A 21,142-nucleotide genomic window follows, 5' to 3' on the forward strand; every position below is an offset into this window, starting at 1 on the left:
CACCTTTTCACAAGGACCTGGCATTGAATCCCCGTGCACGGGTTTCATGGGTAGCCTAGTTGTGTCCAGGAGCTTTGGTTTCCTGTTCTAAGAAATCTGCTACTCTGAGCCCAAGAGGCAAGTGTGGGCTGGAGCTGGGGGCAGGAGGAGCTTCTGAACCATAATTGTGGAGGTAAAGACTGCTGCGAGAATCTGACAGACTTCCTATGGGACCTCTCTCTCAGCAGAATGGGCTGACCTCCTGGCCTTTGTCTCTTTGCAGGCAGGTGACAGCTAGGACATGTCTCGGGAGTTGCAAGATGTGGACCTCGCTGAGGTGAAGCCTCTGGTGGAGAAAGGAGAGGTGAGTGAAGAAGTTCCTGGTGCACTCATCATAGTCACCATGATGTGTAGGTACACATGGCCACACACACATATGCACATTTTTTTATTAAACAAATTTTATTGGATCGCCGTGAGATACAGTTACAAACTTGAGTTTCATTTGAACAATGCTCGAGCACCCATCCCTCCACCATTGCACATTTTCCATCACCATTGTTTCCAGTGTCCCACCCCCCACTCCCACCCTACTCGACTCCCTGCCTCCATGACAGGTACAGTTCTTATTCGCTCTCTCCAATTTGGGCATTGTTATTTGCAATACAGATACTAAGAGGTCATCATGTTTGGTCCTCAGTCTCCTTTCAGTACACATCTCCCATCCTAGGTGATCCCTCCAATCACCATTTACTTCGTGGTCCCCTCTCTGTCCCAACTTCCTTTTCCCCCAGCACATGGGACCACCTTCCAAACCATGGTGTGATCCTCCTGGCTCTTATCTCTACTGTCCTTAGGTATCAGTCTCATATTATGCTACTTTATATTCCACAAATGAGTGCAGTCATTCTAACACATGCACATTTTTTAATTCTTTTTAATTTTATAAAATTGTTCACAATATTTGATTATTTTTAATATTTGAACACCAATCCCACCATGGTCCAGGAATATGTATGCCCGTGGGTGAGGCTTGACCCAAGCATGTGGAGAGTGGCCACGAGCATTGTGACAGTTGAGTTCTGGAGGTTTTCAGCTGCCAGGGCTGGGTCCCTTGGGGCGGGGAGGGGTCTCACCCTCGGGCGCCCTGAGTGGAACAGCCTGGATTGCGGTCTAACAACATGGTTATGGCAACACATGCATATTTTGAATGCTCATGTGTACGTGAGCACACACACATACACATATGTGTTCACAGCTCTTTTATTTCCATACCTTGACCTGTCCAGTAATGTAAATGGATGAGAGCACCCAATTTGAGTCCTAGTTAGCCCATAGGTGTCATGGTCCTTTACCCACCTCTCTGCACCTCTGCCCACATGTTCTCATTTGTGTAAATGAGGGCACAGAGCCCACCTACCTGTGACATCTAGAGTATGCAACATGAAGCCCTGTTACCCATGGGCTCTGCATCCCCCATAGCTGCGGGGTGAAGGACTCATACACTGTGTCTAGCTTTCATGTGTCCAGATCCTGGCAATGACACTCTGGAGATTTATGCCCACTGGTAGATCCATCAACCTCTTTAAACTCTAACTATAAAATAAAGACACGAGGACTTACATCATGGGACCGGGGTGAGGATGGAGCAGATTAATCCGTCTGGCCTGGAGGACATGAACAATGTGAACCCTTGTTTCTTGAATGATCAGTTTTGAGGTCAGACTCTTTTTGTCACCGAGACCTCCCTGGGCTGCCATGATCTTTCCTGGACTAGTGATTCTGACCTTCATGCTTGCACAGTTGACCCTGGATTTCAAAACTGTGTTCATCCTCATTCTCATTGAGATGCAGAAATGCCTGAGATAATATCTCTTTTTAAAAATGTAGAAGCACAGATTAAAAAGTGAAGTTGTCGCAAGCTCAGTCAAGTGCTTAAAATAATAATCATGAACTGTGTATGAACTGTGAACCACTTCCTGGCCTCTTGGACAGCTGTATTTCCTGGGTTATCTCCTTCTCAAAGGTGGTAGATTGTAGTCACTGAGATACTAGATTTTAGAATTACCCACATTTTACCTAAGAGGAAACCAGGTCTCACTGAGGTAAATTTTTTCCTCAGTCTTATAGTTGCAAATTGTGGGACATGAGACCAAACCCAGGCCAGCTGCCTTTGCTAAAATCTTAGTTTCATTCCTATGTGACTCTGCATGTAACTGCTGTGTTTAAGCGCTGTGATTTCATGGACTTCTCATCATAAATCAACTATCTCCAGTCCCATATTGCAGAAACAGAAACTGGGAAAAGAATTGCTTCGGTTCCTTCTGATAGGACACGCAGAACTAGAAATCAGGCCCCAGGGAGCTGCAGAATGCCTCTTGTTCCATATTTTGTGTCTGCAAATATTCTCCTTAAATGGCTGGAGAGGAAATATCTGAGACTCTGTGACTATTCAGTCTCTAGGGCAATTGTTCAGCTTTACAATTACAGCATGGGGACAGCCCTAGAGAAACTATAACAAATGGCTGCTCTTTTTCCTATAAAACTTTATTTACAAATCACTTGGTGGACCTTAGTTTGCTGTGCATGCTCTCAACACATGTCTCTTCAATCTTATTCTGTGACACAGTATAAGAAAACAGACAGATGTATTAGAGCCACTAGGTAACAAAGATATATAACAATATATTGCTTTCCCAGTGAGGTAGTCTGGCACGCTTAAGATTATTCATTTAAATCCATAGAAAATCGTTTCTTTATTGGTTATGGGAACATTTGTTTTCTCTTTCTCTCTTCATGATATTCCATCAGGTTAAGTTGATTGTAAAGACCCTTGGATCTTTCCAACTTGTTGACTTGACTTTCTTATAGCACTGAAGGATATTTGCATCCTGTTTGTCAACTGGGGGCAGCTGCTTTCATAAAATGTAGCAAGGGAGGGAAAAGGAATTTCCAGGAGCTTGCACAAGGACCCGTCACTGAGTCCCCCTCAGAGATGATGGGCTCCGTGCCCACCATCTCCTGCTCATGCAAGAGCACCTCTGAGATGAATTCTCAGCAGTATCATATCTGGGTTTAAGTTTGAGGTCAGTGTAGACCTTTAGTTCTTTTCATTGTTGTCATCACTATTTATTTGGGGATCACACCACCCCTATGCAGGGAGTGTTCCCAGCATGGGGGTCACTTTCAACTCAGTGCTTGGGGAACCATGGGGTACTGAGGGTCAAACTTAGCCCGTCAGCATGCAAAGTATATACATCAACCCTTTGACTTATCTCCCCAGCTCAAAGAGATTTAAAAAAAAAATTTCCTTGAATGAGTTTTTAAAACTAGGCTGTAGTCAACAAGGAATTCAACTAATGTGTTTTATTTTTTTGCTAGACTCTGAGTTGCAAAGTTTCTCTTTGTTCGTAATTAGAAAGACTGCATAGGAGCCAAGGGAAAGAGAGTGGATTCAGAACAGACTTGTAGGGATGCTGTGCATTGACAGCATTTGTTTACCCAAGGAAATTAATGGTGCTGACCTTCTCCTGTCTCTCCACAGACCATCACCGGCCTCCTGCAAGAGTTTGATGTGCAGGCAAGTACTAGACACCACTACCTTTCCCCTCCCAGATATGTCTCCTTTCTTTCTTTCTTTCTTTCTTTCTTTCTTTCTTTCTTTCTTTCTTTCCTCCTTCCTTTCATTTGAACTAGCTCCTCCTTCAGACTTTGGGGGTCATGGGAGAGAAAGTTTTGTTCATATCCTCAAAGAGAAACAGATTTGCGGACTGGCTAAAGAAACTGGTCACTCTTCTGACAAGTTCCGGCAGAGCCGAAGCCATCAAGGGGCACTGGGTGGAGGATGGAGAAGAATGGTGAGGCAAACTGGTGGATCAGAACCCTGGGAGGGAGTGCACAGAAGCACAGCCCTATGTTCTATTTTTTTTTTATCTTTGGGTCACACCCGGTGATGCACAGGGGTTGCTCCTGGCTCATGCACTCAACTCAGGATTTACTCCTGTTGGTGCTTGGGGGACCATATGGGATGCTGGGAATCGAACCCAGGTCAGTTGCGTGCAAGGCAAATGCCCTACCTGTTGTACTATCACTCCAGCCCCACAGCCCTGTGTTCTTAGCTCTGCCTAGGAACAAGAAACCAGCCCCTCTGGGTTTACTGCTTCGTCCTGCTCTGGGCTGGCATGAGGAAGAAGGGAAGTACCTAGAATTTCAAGAAAAAACTTGCGGATGAGCTGGCTGGATTCTCTTTGTGGATAGCAAGGCTGGCACCTCAGGAATTACAAATTGTAGCCTTATCTTCCTACCTGGTGTGGGGTTCCCTGGAGGGAAAAGAGGAGGGCCATCAAGACTTGTGAGCATCCTAGAGAAGAGGGAGAAAAATATAGGGCAGATGGGTAGGCTTGCTTGCACCTTTCCTGCTCATCACATCCACTCTGTTTTTGGGCTCTGCTACCCATTGTCTGTGCTCGACCCCCAGGCCCCACTTCCCTTCTGAATCTCCCCACTCTGTGATTGGCCACCACCCAGGCAGAACCTGAAGATCTTAGCCTTGATTTTGGAAGCAAGAGAGAAATGTGGGAGGGGTCAGAGACATTGGTTGGTGCAAGATCCTCAGGCACCACACCAGGGACTGGGGTCTCCCCATCACCCTGGGGTCTCCCTGTCACCCAGACTGTCAGCTGTACTTGGTCACCTCCTTCCGTCAGGGTCTCTGGGATGTTGAGTTCTGTTTGGCATTTGATCTCCTCTGAGTCCAGATGCTCCACAGTTTTACCAGGATATATGTTCAGACATGATCCTCCACCATGTTCCGAGTCCCAGATGTCATTAGGCATATAAAACCTTTACTTCCCAGTATCACCCCATTGAACAATGATAGTCCTGTGAAGGGAGATCATTGTCTCTCTTCTCTTCAGGGGCAGGGGCTTTGAGGCAGTGTTCAGGGGACCTGGAAGCCACTCTGAGCGATTCTTTGCTATGTGTACCTTTTGGCTCCATGCAGAGCTACTCAGGCTCTTAGTGCCAGAGCAACCAGGGCCATTCCAGTAGTATTTGGGGATCTCCAGGGCTATACTGGGTGATGCTTGGGGTGCCATGCGGTGCCAGTGATGGATCTGTGGTTGGATTTATGCCATACATTAATCCTAACCTCCATCTTATTTTCCTATACCCTCTCTTTTGTGTGTGTGTTGGGGGCGGGGTGGCTGCAGGTTTGGGTCATACCCAGCTGTGCTCAGAGCTTACTCCTGGCACTGTCCTCAGGGATCACTCCTGGTGGGGCCTGGAAGACCATATATGGGGCTGGGCATAGAACCATCATTAGCTGTGCACAAGGCAAACACTTATCAGCTGTATCCAGGTCTGGATTTTCCCTTTTTATTTATTAAATTTTGTTTATTTAATTTTATTATGATAGTGGTGGTGGGAGGGAAACACCCAGTAGTGCCCAGGGCTTATTCCTGGCTTTGCACTACTAGGAATCAATCCTAGTAGTTTTTAGAGGACTCTGCATGGTGTTGAGAATTGGACTTGGGTTGGTCACATGCAAGACAAACTCCCTACCCACTATACCAAGTCCCAGCCTTGAGACACACCTGCAACTCCCCCTTTCTCCTCCCCCCCACATACCTTTTTTAAAAAAAAAAGTTGAATGAATTCAATTTTTTTTTATTAGTGAGACACCATGAGGTACACTTGTAGACTTATAAATTTTGTGCTTGGGTTTCAATTATACAATGATCAAATCCCCATCCCTCCACTAGTGCCCATTTCCTACTACCACGGATCCCAGTATCCCTCCCAGCCCCCATCCCCCCATCCCATCCTGCCTCTGTGGCAAGGCATTCCCCTCTGTTCTCTCTCTCCTTTTGGGTGTTGTGGTTTGCAAAAGAGGCATTGAGTGGCAATCATGTTTGGTCTCTAGTCTACTTTCAGCATGCTACTCCCATCCTGGGAGGATCCTCCCAACACCCTTTATTTGGTGCTCCCTTCTCTATCTGAGATCCCTTTTTCCCTATCACCCCACATAACTTTTTAAAAGCTAAAGAGATGGCATTCAGCGAGGTTCATAATTCCTATGGAGCTGGAATTATGCTCAGGTGTTCAATCCTACTAACCTGTTCTCACAATCTCTTAGCACCATCTTCATGGGCCAAGAGCAGAAGCACAGGACCAATGGTCACTCCATGCCATGCATGGTTTAGTCAATAGTGGCAAGTCTTGGCCTGAGAATAACACTGTGAGCCGGATCCCCTCTCTGCTCAGCATGGGAGCTCCTTCCTCTGGCCCATGCATGCATACACCACCAGAGGCTCTCCCTTGGTTGTTCCATATTCCTTGGGAGGCAAGCTCAGTGTGTATCTTTTCTGAACCTTCATGACCCACTTCCTATAAAATGAACAGGACATGAGTGGTTGCTTTCAGGCAATTGCTATGTCCCATGCTGTTCTAAGCCTGTTGAAGTGTCTGAACCCAGCTCCAAACCTAGCTATGACCCCAATCAGTTTGCATCGTTGTGATAAACATTGCAGATGGAACTAGATGCAATTCTTAGGAACCACATTCCAGTTCACCTGTGCAATTCCTGTTTCCCTCAGGCATGCATGTGGCTAAGCAGGTAATCTGAGTGGTGCTTCAGTGGGCTTTAAGGTTAACTCTCTGATGTAGGGATTTAGTACTCCAGAGTCAATATGGCCCCCTTTATTCTTTTTTCCTTTTGGTTGTTGGTTTTTGTTGTTGTTTTTGGACTTTAGCTGGAGATGCTTGAAAGTTATTCCTTGCTCAATCCTCAGGGGGCATTTCTGGTGGTACTCAGAGAAGGATGTGCTGTTGGTTGTTTCTGGGAATTGAACTTGGGTCTCTGGCGTTCAGTGAGTGTACTCTGGCCCTCATGGGCCTGAGTGTTCATATGTCTGACCTATGCAAACTTGGTATGTATCTGTTCCTTTAGTTTTTTTTTTATAGCTCATTATTTGCGGGTTCTCATTTATTTGGGAAATTCCATAGAAATCAAGTTTAAGGTATCTGCGCTGTCTTGCTGTGTGTCTGAAAGCAACCAGTGTTAACTCCTGAAAAATTTGATGAAGCATTTTGATGAATTTGGGCAGATTCTCTTTTCTTTTCCCTAAGTAGTTACTAATTAAAAAAATATTTTGGGGAGAGGGAGGAGTGAGTTATACTCAGTGGTGCTCAGGGCTTACTACTGGCTCTGTGCTCAGGATGCTTTGGAAGTGCTCAGCAGATCAAATATGGTACCAGGTATCAGGGTCATCTGCATGCAAAGCAAGGACCTTGACCCTGTGCTATTTTTCTCATCCAAGTTTTTTTTTCTGCCTGAATTCAAACATATTAAACAACATAGAGTTCACAGGGAGAAACTTCTCTAGAGTCTGTTGCCTGCATGGTTGCTTGGCCTGTCTCAAGAGACAGTATAGCTGCCTGGTCAGAAGCCTTCTCTGTCCTGGGCTTCCAGGACTCTTGGAGCTGATGGGTGGCTTGTTTGGCCTGCTGAAGTTTTAGAGTACATCATTTGGTGACTGAGCCACTTGTTGCTGCATGCTTTGGAGAAGGCCCTAGAACACTGGGGTTGGGTGGGCTGCCAGGGGAGGCGCTGTGATGGCAGGAATTTGAGCTGGCTTTGCAGAGAAGATTCTGGCATCCAGTGCTAGGCAGTTGTGTTTGCAAATTGCACGCATGAGTAGGTGGCTGGATTTTGAGTTCCAGCTTATTATTTTCCTTGGATAGAATTCTAGAATTCAAGAATATCAATAGCTGGCAGAAGTTTTAGTGTCCTGCTGAACCCCTTCCACTCTAGGGGCAGAGACTTTTGGGGAGATTTGAGGGGAGGGTAAGGAGGTAGTCAAGAAACATTCATCCACTCCCTCCTCCTTAGGCTTTTTTTTTTTTTTTTGCTTTTGGGTCACACCTGGCAGTGCTCAGGGATTACTCCTGGTTCTGCACTCAGGAATTCCTCCTGGCGGTGCTCGGGGGACCATATGGGATGCTGGGAATCAAACCCGGCTCGGCCACATGCAAGGCAAATGCCCTACCCACTGTGCTATCGCTCCAGCCCCCTCCTTAGGCTTTCTTGCTAAGGTGGGGACTGTTGCCCTCCTAGGAAGATGAAAAGAAAAAATAAAGAAACAAAACAGTGTGGATGGTTAAGAAACTTGCCAAAGGGTTCTACTGAGAAAGTTCCAGATTTCAGCATAGCTGACTCCTGATCTGGACAGGGAGATAGTTCAGCCCACTGGAGCACATGCTTTGCATGCAGGGGCCAGATTCCACCCCCAGGGACACAGAGTTCCTCAAGCAGCAGCTGGAATACTGCTGAGTGTATCCCCAAAACCAAAACACAAGGAAGTTATAATCACGGGAATTGTAATAACTGATATTTCTCTAATACCGGCTATGCCAGGAACTGTGCTGACCTCTCTTTCTGCAGCATCTTGTTTAACCCTCATGTCAAGAGAAGGGCCCCAGGCCCCCTCCTTTTATTTGTGCAGGGGTGAGGCCCATAGATGTTCTGAGGAATGTACCCAGCATCACACAGGGATGGGTGAAGCCTGACTCAGTGTCCAGGACAGGTGTCTCAGCTCGGACGGCCCTGGTGGGGCAGCTGTGTTAGGCCACTGCAGTTTACTCCTTTCTCCCTGGTTGGTCCCTTCCTTCAGACCCCAAGTCACAGTGCTCCTGTTGCATGTTGCTGTTTCTGATTTTTTCCACTTGGATCTTTAGTCTTCAGAGGATCCCTTGGTTGGTTTCCAAACCAAAAAATAAGAAAGTGGGTTTGTGCATGTACTTGGCTTCTCAGGGCAATGAGCTAATGCTGTCTACTGGGACCAGGATGGAGGCTGGGGATATAGGGACCAGGGGCTCCTGGAATTTGGTTCCCATTTAGAGCTGAACTTCGGGGGCTGGGGAAAATCTGATCCTGTGGGGTAGAATGGGGTGGGGGTGCAGGTGGGGGGCTGATTTTTTCCCTTGTAAGATCAGCTCCCAGGGAAAATGCAAATAGTAACCTTCTATGGATTTCCTTCTTTCCACAGCGTGGCTTCTTGTTTCCATGCCGCCTAACTGAAGGTGGGCAGAATTCTGAGGCTTGAAAATGTTCAGCCCACATTCCCCCTGCTCTAGTCCCTTGCCCTCATGAAGCCAGGGAACACTTAGCATAAAGCCCAAGTAGCAGGTGGTGGCAGGGCTCTGACGTCTGGGTCAGGATGCATTGAGCCATGGCCTCCTCTCCCTCTTCCGGTGGTTTTTCCTGGAATGTCATCCAGTGGGGAGATGGGGAAGCCTGGCCCAGCTGGCCTCTCCAGGAGGAGCGGACTTGGCTGTTTCCCCAGGTCTCTCCAGCTCAGACCGATCTAATGCAGAGGACCGTGACTGTCCCAGAACAGCTGCCATGTTCCGAGTCACGCATGTATTTGCCAGTATTGTGCCCTGAACTGGTCTCCTGGGATTACCTTTCCAATCCATAAACTGGGTGTAGGGATGCGGGAGTGCATAGCTATTCCTGGGAGTGCAGCAGACATGAAATTCATAGGACTTAGCACTCCCTGGATGGCCCTCTTCACAGCTTTTCCCTTCCCCCAGGAGAGAATTTCCTTGGAGTTCTCTCATTTGATGATATCCCCAGAATTGCCCTGTTTGTTCTGGGCTCCAGTGTCATGGGTGGGGTGGGGTCATACTCTGTCCACAACGCCTTTCTCATCACCTTCTCTCTCAGTGTGTGATGGGAGCAGAGAGAGGCTTGAAACATGGAGGGTGCTGCCATAGCACCAGGTCCTTCTCTCAGAGGTCCTCTTGCTTCCAGATTCCCCAGCTGTGGTCTTGGAAGCAAAGTCTCAGCACCCTTCTGAAATCTTAAGTTCTTCTCTCCTTGCCTGCAGGCCTATAACCATGCCTGGCTGAGTCGGCAGCTCTACGCCTGGTTTCGGGTTCAAGAAGGCTTTTCCCTCTGTGCCGTGATTGCCCCATAACCCCAGACTTGCCTTTATTGTTTTTGCCTAATAATAAGATGGCTGCTTTATATGAAACTACTTTTTCACTCCCTTTCCGTGGGTGCTCCTTCCTCCCAATCCTCATTCTTTTGCTCTTCAAGAGAATAGATCAGGGCCCTGCCTCCCCACCCTGCAGGACTTGAACCAGGAGTATGGGGCAGTGGGGATTATCTCCCACAAAGATGGTGATGGGACTATATACCTCGGGATTTTCTCAGGAGCCTTTGCCCACTGTATCTGCCTTTCTGACCTTGTCAAGTCCCAGCATAATGAATGCTACCCCAACTATCTGAAATCAACTTTCTTCACCTGTTCAGAGGCTGGCATCTGCCTTGGGCCATGGCCAAGGCTTAGAGAGGACAGGGGCAGAGGTGGGACCAATGGGACTCATTAGCTGGCTGCTCCCTATGCTTTCCTTTAAAGCTGGCTCCCAGCAGGGAGATGGGGCTGGAATTAGGAAGCAGCAGGCTCCAAGGCTTTCCTGGATGTTTCAGTGGGTTGAAAAGCCCTGGGGGTCAGTCCTTTGTGACTTCTCCTGTCTGGAACAGGCACCCGAAACAGCCAATGTGGAGGGAAGTGCCACAGTTTGCAGACAACTTCACCATCTGTGCTGCCATTTCAGTCTTGGGAGCATCTCTCTGAGCAGATGGGCTAGTAAATGATCTGGGTTTATATCAGAGGGAAGGGATTTTCAGGCATGCCTGGTTCCTTGGCTAAGAGCACATGGTGAGTATAGGATCAGATGATATCACCCAGCCAAGAGTGCCCTTAGCAAGCAAATGTTTTATCTTTTCCCCTCCCTACCTTGAAGGCCTGCCTAGCAGGTATCACCTGTCACCCAACCCCTTGCTCCTTCCACAGCTTCCTACTCTGCCTTCCTGAGCTTGTAGTTTTGGGAATGTGCTTGTGCTCAGAAAGTGGCTGCAGAACCACTGAACTTCTCATGCTTGTTCCAGATAAGATGCAGGTGCAAGAGTGAAAGGGGAAAAAAAAAATCAAAAGGCCTAGTGTGACCTAGGTCTTTTTTTCTTTCTTTTTTTGGGTCATACCTGGTGATGCACAGCGTTACTCCTGGCTTTGCACTCAGGAGTTACTCCTGGCGGTGCTTGGGGGTCCATATGGGGTGATGGGAATCGAACCTGGGTCAGCTGCATGCAAGGCAAACACCCTCCCCACTATACTATCACTCCAACCCTGTGTTGACTTTAAAAAAAAAACAACCCAAAACATTGTCAAAGCTCCAGCAAGTTCTGCAGACATCTCAGACTGTGGAACTAAATCTGCGGACCTGTCTTGGCTACCAGGGAGACTGGGAAGGAACAAGTTTGGTCAGGCTCACTGGTGGGAATTCCACCTGAAGGAAGGGAGCTGAGTGTTTGTGAGACCAAACCAAGGAGTTTACCATAGTTGAGCTCTGGAGCCAGAATCAGCAGCCAAGGAGATGAAATCTTGCAAGATTACTTAGCAGTTGGTGTGGTTACAACTCCCTGTTGCCTTTCAGGTGGTGCAGACTATAAATCTCAGCGTGAATCCACTGGGCCAGACCTTGTCTGCACAGAGCCAGCCTTTCCCTCTGGGAACTGGCAGGCGGGTTGGGGCGGCAGTTGGGAGAGTTATTTGTCATTGCAGCAGGTGCTATAAGGAAGAGAAGGAGGGATGCAGAACATGGGTACGTTCTGGCAGGAAGTATCCTAGCCTCTGCTGAGCCTCTCTGACCAGTCACACCTGCTAAGGCACCTGGGAGTTGGGGTGGGGTGGGGTGGGTTTAGGGTGAATGGGAAAGGCAGGTGCTGGCTCTTCTCCATGTCTTTTAGACACCCATGAAGCTCTGGTCCTTGGAGAGACTGGGCTGATAAAAATTAATCTACATGGGTGGAGAGAGAGCACAGCAGGTAGGGTACTCATTTTTCATGCAGATGACCCGAGTTTGAGTCTTGGGACTGCATAGGGTTTCCCAAACCTCTCCAGGAGTGATCCCTGAGCACAGAGCTAGGAGTAAGCCCTGAGTACACAGCCAGTGTGGCCCAACACAAGTGCCCTAAGTACCCTCTTCGCTGTACTATGGCTCCTGCTCTAGGCTGTCACAGTATTCCTGGCGGGGGGAAGGGTGCTTGTGAGTGTGAGGTATTTGTGCTCCAGGAGGCCGCTGCCATCTTGGGAGATGACACACTGATTGTGGGGAACAGGGAGACTCACAGCCCATCAGACGGCAGAGTAGATTCTGAACCCCTCAGGACTATGGACTTTCTCAAGAAATCATTCCAGGGGATGGAGTGATAGCACAGTAGATAAAGTGGTTTGCCTTGCACACGGCCGACTCGGGTTCGATTCCCAGCATCCCATATGGTCCCCCGAGCACTGCCAGGAGTAATTCCTGAGTGCAGAGCCAGGAGTAACCCCTGTGCATTGTTGGGTATGACCTCCCCCCCAAAAAAAATCATTAATATCTTGGGAGGCTTTGCTCCAACAGATACTGAGTCCTCACTGGGAGCGGAAGGGGTTCTGGGGGCAGGCCCTGAGCCCTGTCTGTGAGCAGGCAGAGGTATAAGGGCAGTCTTTTCTTTTTGAACACTTAGAGTCTGATTCAGACTTTTGAGGGTTTTATGTAGGTGAGTTAGTATTTACCGCCATCACCCTCTCTTTCCCAAGGGGTCTGCCAGGGACATCTTGGGTCCCAGCTGGGCCTGAGAGTCCCATAGCTTCCCCAAGTACTGCCCTGACACCACATTAAATCACCTTAGACCGGACCATCTACTCCCCTGCGACCAGAGTCCCCTGCTCTTCACTCCCGCCTGTCCCCCTGCCCTGCCTGCTGACCCCCTCACTGGAGGAGCCAGAGTAGAGGAACCTGGGGGCTCTGAGGGGCGAGGAAGGGCCCAGCTTGGATTTGAACCCTGGTGCCCCCGGGCTGGTGGGGGCACTGCCTGGCTTGTGCTATTTTTAGAAGGAGCCATGTGGGCCAGCTGGGGAGACAATGGAGAATGTGACCCCACAAAGGACTATTGTTTCTCCAGTGGCAACAGAGCCGGAGCTCAGCCCAGCAGCTGATGCAGGATGCGGGGGTTTTGCTCCATCCTCTGTGGATTTTTCCAGTGTTTGCTTGAGGCAGGAGAGGCGCTGGGCATTGTAGCAAGTGCCAGGGGATGCATTTTGTTGGGGTAATAATTTGGTACTCAGGAGGACCCATGGACTGAAGAGGGTAAGGGTTCCTCTTCCTGCTGTTCCCTGGAGCACCTTCAAGTGCATTTCCACGTACTAGTGAAGTTCCCTTTTCTGAGGCATAATGGTAACTGGGGAGACGCACCCCTCTTCAGACTGGCTCTCCCGGACGTCTTCAAGGCAAAGGTCAGGAATCCCTGCCCACCTCTCTCAGGCTGGTTTGCGGAAGCTCCTATTCACAAGGGCAGGTATTGTGCTTGCCTGCTCTGGGTGGAGCACTGTGAATTGGGTGTATTTTGTAACTTTATGGGCTTATGGGCCACACCCAGAGGTGCTCAGCAGATACTTTGTTGCTTGGGGCTCACTCCCAGTGGTTTTGGGGGACCAATCAATGCCAGGGAGGGAGCCTGAGCCTCCTGCATATCACACACGCTCAGTCCTTTGATCTATCTTCATCTCTGAGTGATTGTGATCCATTGATCTCAGAGGATGGGGTCTGGCCCTGGTCTCCTTCCTCCCCAATTCTGCAGCCCCTCCTCTGTTTACACCCATGGGCTAGATCCTCTTTCTTCCTTTTCCCAGAGTACCTTGTATGTCTGTAGCAAATTCTTGCCAGGTTTTACTTCCCTCTTGGGGCCCATGACCCCACTGGTGTCTAGTGAGTGCTCATCTTTCCATCTCTGTATTACTCCAGAATAATACTGGAGTAATACTCTGTATTACCCTCCTCCAGCCCTCCAGGTAGGAAGGGATCTGACAGTAATGGATGTGTAATGAGCATGGGTTGGCCAAAGATAAAGTGGCTTAACTTCACGAGAAAACAGCAGTAAAGATGGGATTTGTTTCCCCAGTGTGTGGAGATTGTGGCTATGTCACACCACCTCAGAAATGACCTTCTATAGTTTTGGGTGCTGAGGGATGGCAGGCACAGTCCCTCTTGCTGTGTCCTTTGGCTTCCCAGGATCCCAGGCAGTCCCAGGACCTACAACAGTGCAGGTCCACAGAACTCCACGTTAGGTGGACCTATCCTTCCTCCTCCTCCCAGGTGAGATGAAGACCTACCTTCTCTCTCCCATCATTCAGCAGGTCACATTCCAGCTGGTTCCCAGAAGTGGGTTCATTAAAATCTGAAGTGTCCTATAATCTACTTTTTTTTTCTTCATGTGCTCTTGGGAAATTCAGTGTTGAGCACTGAGCTAGGCTGATCTTCTGGGGTGTGAGAGTTTGACTTTGTTAGTGTCTCAGAATGGGAGGGAGAAGGAGCTGTGTGCGGAGCACCAAGCCTGACCAGCTGGGTGTGTCTCCAGTGAGACCAAGAGCCAGTATGTCACGGTCTGCTGGTATCCAGGGGTGTGGGGTGTACTGGCTGGATGAACCAGTGTAACAACACAGATAGGATAATTGACCTGGCCTTTGGAGAAAGGATGACAGTTGGGAGGTTGATAAGGTACTGTCTGGGATTTTTTTTTTTTTTTTGCAACTCACAGTGACTAAAGGGCATTTAGGAGTTGTTTGTCCTTGTAACTGAAATTCTGAAGTGGTAGATATACCACTGTTTGCTTTTCTCTTCTTTCCCTCTTCCAACTGTTGCTCTGTGTTATCAGACAGAACCTTGCCTCCTTGTAATAACATGGCTGTGACAGATCCAGTCCTCTCAGCATTGCTGGATCAAAGTCCCATCTACTATTTCACAAGAGCTGGACATGAGTGCAGTTGACTGTGATTGCCCTAACTCAAGTGCCCTTCCCTGAATCTGTCCTGTGTTTGGGGAACCAAGCTGTACCAGGGATGTACCCTGAGTCTCTTGCATGCCACACACATGCTTAGTCCCTTGAGTTAACTTCAAGGGTCTGAAGGCCCACCAATTCCAAGTTGATATTGCCTGTGAAACTTGGGAGAAGGATCTCAACATCCACAGATCTGCTGGGAAGGAGAGTGGATAGGATGGGTTTGCAGAAATTCCTACCAAAAGCCAGCAGGGAAAAAATCAATCAGCATGCCTTGCGGAATGGAAAAACATTAATGTTATGATAGCAGGGCCAGTTGAGCTCATATTCCAGAAGTGGATTCAGAATAAAGGCAAAACTCTTCTCTAGACCATCTGATGGGAGTTGGGACACTTGCAGGCAACTGGCAGGGGAGCACAGAAACAGAAATTGCAAGGTATGTTATATTGCTAAGAGGAGTCTGGACCACTTCAAGAACATGAGCACATTTGGCATAGGGTTCACAGGTTACCAAGGTTACAAAGGAAACTCAGACCATCTCAAGGCCACCCACCCTGAATGCACTCCATGCTTATCTTCTGCTGTGCCTTGGCAGGTCTTGCTCTCTGGTGTTAGCTTGTTTGAAGTGTGGACAGGAGATATTTTTCCTCATCAGGTTCACATAGGAAATTGGGGAAACAGGAAATACTAGGCTGCCCTAAACCATCCAGTGCCCATTACATGTGTAGCTGGCTAGAGGAATAGAAGAGGTGTGAAAGTAGGAAAGTTTATGCCTTCATGGTCTCAGCTCTCCTGTGAGAGAAATGCAAATTTCTGTGGAGCCATGGGAATTATGGCGGAAGCCGTTTCTTGGGCTTCATGCTGTTAGATGCATACTCTGAACCCAGACTCCTCTGCCTCCTGATTAAATCTCCCTTCCCCTTCCTTCCCCTTCCTTCTCTGCTTCTTTCTCTGGCTCTGCTGCCTGAAGCTCAGAGCCCTCAGTCTGATTGAGAAACATGCCCCAGCCCCATGGAGTATGCTGACTCTCTGCAGCCTATAGTTACAGCCACCCCCCGCCCCCCAGTGCCATGCGGCTCATCTGACTGACAGCCCTCTCTGCTTTCTGTTCTTTTCAGGAGCAGGACATTGAGACCTTACATGGCACTGTTCATGTCACACTCTGCGGGACGCCCAAGGGAAACCGACCCGTCATCCTCACATACCATGACATCGGCATGAACCGTAAGTTCTAAGGAGCCTGGGTCCACTGTTGAGATGGAACCTGTTCCTCCTGAAGGTGGGGAAAGCCAGCCTGGGGGGGCGGTATTGGTGGCATGGTCCTTTTCTCTTTTCTGTCACTTCCTGGAGCCCTTCTTGGAAGAGCTCTTGTACAAACAAGGCAGGATCCAGAAAGCCCAGCTCTGGGACATGGAGATATCTCTGTGCCAGAATGTGCTGGTGGTAGCTCTCGGGAACTCCACTGTCTTGGATTTGACCCAGACTTTAGTTCATGTCAGTTTTTTTTGTTTGTTTTTTTGTTTGTTATTAGTGTTTTTCGAGAATCGGGCAACCATCAACCCTAGCCATTGTAGAACATTTTTATTACTTGTAAAGGAATCTTCTACCCTATATCCATCATCCCGTAATTTCGCACTCCAGCCCCTGGGAATCACTGATGATGAAATAGGAAGCCTCAGTTTCCCCTTGCCAGTGAAACAGATAGCCAGACTCCATTTTGTGCCTCAAGATCATGAATTTACAACCTAGTAAGAAAAACATGTCAGACCCCAAGGGCACGGACATAAATTGCCCAGATATCTGACCACAGATAACTAGGATGATTTGAGTAAAAGTAACAAGTTGTGTTAACTGCTCTCTTTTACTTTGGTATCCTCACCTGTTTGCTCAAGGCCATGAGAATGCACCTGTAAAGGGGCACCCAGACAGGTGTGCATCCTGGCACATAGGCAGGAGAGCATAGGACTTAAAAACTGCTCCCTGAGAACAATCAGGGCTCCAAGCCCAGGGAGAGATCCCAGCTTCTAAATGAGTCCCTCGTATGAGTGCCCTCAGTGCTGAGTCCTGTGTATGAGTGTTTGGGTGTGTGAATAAAACTTTTGAAATACCTGTTCTGACTCTGTGTGTCTCAGTGGGCAACCGAGCTCAGACTGATGGCCACTAAACTCCCACTTGGGAAGCTTCTTTTCTTTTCTACTTTCCAACGAACTTTTCTATTTTACAACTCTGAGTCTGAACATCTTTACTATTCAATATTTTCATCCTTTAAAATACTGAAGAACCTGGGAATCTCGAATGAACAGAGACCCACAGTCACAGCTCCTGCCTCACCTGAATCAGTAACCTCCTGTTTGTCTCTAAGGAATCATCTCAATAGACTCACACTCCAGGAGTCCTTCTGTGAACTTCTCGTAATTTTTCCAAGGTTTATCTATGTGTTAGCCATGTCAGCACTTGATTCTCTTCTCAGAATGATACTTCATGATGTGGATCTGCCACAATAGTTTCTCCGGTCTTTATCTGATTGGCATTTAAATTGTTTCTATGATTTGGCTCTTCTGAGTAATGCTGCCTTGTTTAAATGATGCACTCTTAAAAGTACCTGGAAGAAAAGTGCCTATATAAGTGCTTACTTTTTACAGTTAGGAAAGGAAAAACAATCTACTGAAAGTTAAAATGACATCTCTAGCTAGCACCAACCACCTCAGTAAATCCTTAAACAATGATTTCAGTAACACCTTTGTGTGATATAACAATGATCACAGATTGACTTTCATTGATCTAAATTTTGGTAAGTCCATTTGCCTTTGTTTTGTAACAAGCAGTAGGAAGTAAATTTTGTGCTTGCTGAGGGGACAGGCTAGGATGATGGGTGGGGAAACTTGGAACAGTTGGTGGAGTGTATGATATTGGTGTTGGACACTTAATGACAACATATTATGAAATTTGGCAAAACACGGTGTTGTAATCAAACCTTTTTAAAATAAAATATGAATAAAACCAATATCCTAGTCACCAAAAAGACAAAAATGAAGTAAAATAAAATGACACATAAGTCAGCAAATCCTTCTGTGTTCAGAAGGCTCTTTTAGACCTTCCTGATCCCCTTATCTCTATAAACTTGAGCACCATATGGTGAAGACTTGTTTGATTTTTGATAGACAAATTGCCTACTTTGCATTCTTTCTCTACAGTTGATTCATAGACTGAGGCTGTTGATGATGTGCATCAATGAAAACCATTTGTTTCCTCCTTCACTCTCACCTGTGTCATCTCACTTCTTCCTCTGTGTGTCCCCACCCCCCTCACACCCTACCCCGGATACCATGCTAGGTGCTTTAATGTAGTCTCATATGGAGGTGCCATTCCATCATTTTAGAAAGACTTAGTTTTAGTTATAAGAGACTGTTACTCCTCTGTGACTTCAAAAATAGTTATTTCTCACTAAGTAACTATCAGTGGGCATTCTGTGGGACACCTTTCCACAGGTGATTTAGAAATCCAGATTCTGGTCATCTCTGGTGATGTCATTCCCTGGGTCTGAGAGGCTTCTGCTGGTATCTCTACATCTGTCAAGTAGGTGACAAAAGGACTTGGAGGATTAGGTGGTTGAGTTGTGAGAAAAATGGTGAACTCCATGCTGCTGGTCAGAATGACTTCTTATTGCAAGGGAGTCTGGGAAATACAGTTCAACTCTGTGCCCAGGAAGAGAGGGGAAATGTATTGCTGGTGACCTGGAGGCCATTTTGTCTTATACTTCAGCCATTTAGAGGTGCATCCATGGCCACATTAGTCATGGGAAATCTATGCTGCAGTTACTCTGCACTTTGTTTGATAATCATGTTTTCTGGCTAGTATTCCTGAAGGTTTAGGAGACCAGAGAGAAAGAATGATAGAGCAGAATTTAGAGTTATAATGCCAGCTAGTTCATTTTGGGTTTGTTTTTTTTAATTATTTTTTGGCTTTTTGGGTTATTCCCACTTATACTCAGGGGTTACTCCTGGCTCCGCACTCAGGAATTACTTGCAGTGGTGCTCAGGGGCCTTATGGGATGCCGAGGATCAAACCCGGGTTGACTGCATGAAAGGGAAACTCCCTACCTGCTGTACTATTGCTCTGGCCCTGCCAGCTGGTTCTTCAGGAACTTTTTCCACCTGCTAAATAGGAGTGAATGAACAAAATGAAATAGATTGTCACTGAGCACCCTAATGTGTTTTTCTCTTTTCTTCTTCTCTGTCCTAACTGCTCTTCAGACAAAACTTGCTACAACCCCCTCTTCAACTATGAGGACATGCAGGAGATCACCCAGCACTTTTCGGTCTGCCATGTGGATGCCCCCGGGCAGCAGGATGGGGCTGCATCTTTCCCTGCTGGGTAAGAAGGGGGAGCCCCTGTCCCAGGCTTTAGCCATGCAGGATTCAGATAGGTGGGGGAAGAAATGACTGGAACAGACTTTAAATTTAATTGCTGTAAGATGTATCACAGATACTTCTTGGCATCGGTTTTTGGACTTTATCATGGTGTTTGTATTCAGGAAAAATAGTGGTAGGATGCTCTTTGTGATAGGACATTGGGCCATAACCATGAGTCACATCTTCCAGAAGTTAGTGTTTTCATGAGTCAGGTTTCAATGCACAATGAGATGCTGCATGATACTGTGAGTTGAGGAAGATCTGTCAGAGATTTACTGTTTGAACCCTCTTTTCCCTGATCTTCATCAGGAGAATAATCCCATGTGAGCCACTTTTCATTGTGCAGTCGTGGCATCCAGGACATTCATACTGTGGTACATCCAGAACCCACCCACCTCTAGAAGTCTTTCATTACCCTTCAAAGTGAAATTGCATTCCCGACAAAATACTAGCTCCACATTCCCTGTATCTTGAGAGTTGAACTGTCCTGTGGTGCTTGGATGTGACAACAGGGTGTGACATCAGATGCTGTCTGTGACTATACCTGATGTACTTCCATGTCTTCAGGGTTAAACCCAGAATTACTCAGGGATTGATTAGGTACCTGGGCTTGAACATGGATCAGGCTCATGCAAAACAGATGCCTTAACCCCTTACTATCTCCCCAGCCCTTACACTATATATTTAATAGTATGTCTTCACTTAAACAAGGTTGATGTGAAAGCACCTGACCCCTGGAATTAAATAAACAACAACAAAATCACCACAAATAAATAAGCCAACAAATGAAAAGAGCAAGGGTCACTGATGGCATCTGGACTTTCTAAAGGGGGCAAATTTTGGATATCCTCCTGGAGTAAGGCAAAGGGACTGTGGAGGAACTCAGGCTAGCATTGATGGTCCCTGGTGGCACAAAGGCCCTGGACCTCTGTGGAAATGATGGTGCAGGGAAGGGGTGGAGGGTCAACACTCACTTCTGAAGTGATGGAGGGGATACCTTATGCAAAGGACTACAAGGGGGAAATGATCCAATAAAAGAAACATGGGCCGGGTAAGGGTAGGTTGGGACCAAGTGGACATAGAACCACTCAGGAAAGTGGCTCCTGGTGGTCTTAGGGGCTAGTGATGGTATAACTATTAGAAGAGTTGACATGCAGAAATGAACAGTCTCTTCCGGGCCTTGCTGAGGAGCTGGTAGAAAATTGTCGATTCCTGGCTGCAGCCTTGAATGCACAGACACAGATTATCTAATCCCTAATCCTCAAAATCTACTGATTTTGGGATCCAATTTTGAATGGAGGAGAGAGCCCAGCCCCGTGTGGTCCCAAAAGAGGTATGAATTCATACTTTTCTGTGCCTAAAATCTCCCCCCTGAGTAGCCATGTCCAAAGCTGATGGAGACCATTGTCTCCAGCTCATCAGTGACTTGCCAAATGTTTGCCATAGCATCTCTGTGGCGGAAGAGATAAGAGAAAAGAACTTCCTTATAGTCAGGGATACTTCACAAATATTGGAAAGTAGATCTCCAGAAGGTGAGTGGATATGTAAACCTAGACACAAATTCAAGGGCCACATAAGATAAGACTCCAAGTTCCTGCTTGTCTGTGGAGCCAAGGGGTTTATCTCTGAGCCTGGATGGTGTTTGTAATCTTTATGGAGGAAGAAATCATAGCAACCTCTGAGAGCTGGGGTAAGGATTAAATGAGTTTATAATGATCATCCAAAGCTTGATGCTGGACCCAGGACATAGCCAGCAATTGATCAGGGTCACAGAGTAAAAGGAGAAACTTTAATAGTGAGGGCATCCTGGCCAAGTGGAGCAAACTCACATGAGGACTTTAGGGAGGCCAGATTGGAGAGTGGG

General features: G+C 47.3%; 1 protein-coding gene across 1 annotated transcript in view; it reads left to right on the forward strand.

Moving 5' to 3' along the window:
- Nucleotides 1–265: 265 nt before the first annotated feature.
- Nucleotides 266–21,142, forward strand: part of NDRG1 (N-myc downstream regulated 1) — a 42,322-nt gene continuing 21,445 nt past the window's right edge. Inside the window, exons 1-4 of the mRNA XM_056109978.1 lie at nucleotides 266–343; nucleotides 3,524–3,559; nucleotides 15,985–16,090; nucleotides 19,120–19,240. Of these exons, the coding sequence (XP_055965953.1) occupies nucleotides 281–343; nucleotides 3,524–3,559; nucleotides 15,985–16,090; nucleotides 19,120–19,240 (326 nt within the window). The 5' untranslated portion in view covers nucleotides 266–280. The remainder of the gene's footprint in view (nucleotides 344–3,523; nucleotides 3,560–15,984; nucleotides 16,091–19,119; nucleotides 19,241–21,142) is intronic.

This window comes from Sorex fumeus, unplaced genomic scaffold, assembly GCF_029834395.1.
Source record: "Sorex fumeus unplaced genomic scaffold, SorFum_2.1 ptg000002l, whole genome shotgun sequence".
NCBI lineage: Eukaryota > Metazoa > Chordata > Mammalia > Eulipotyphla > Soricidae > Sorex > Sorex fumeus.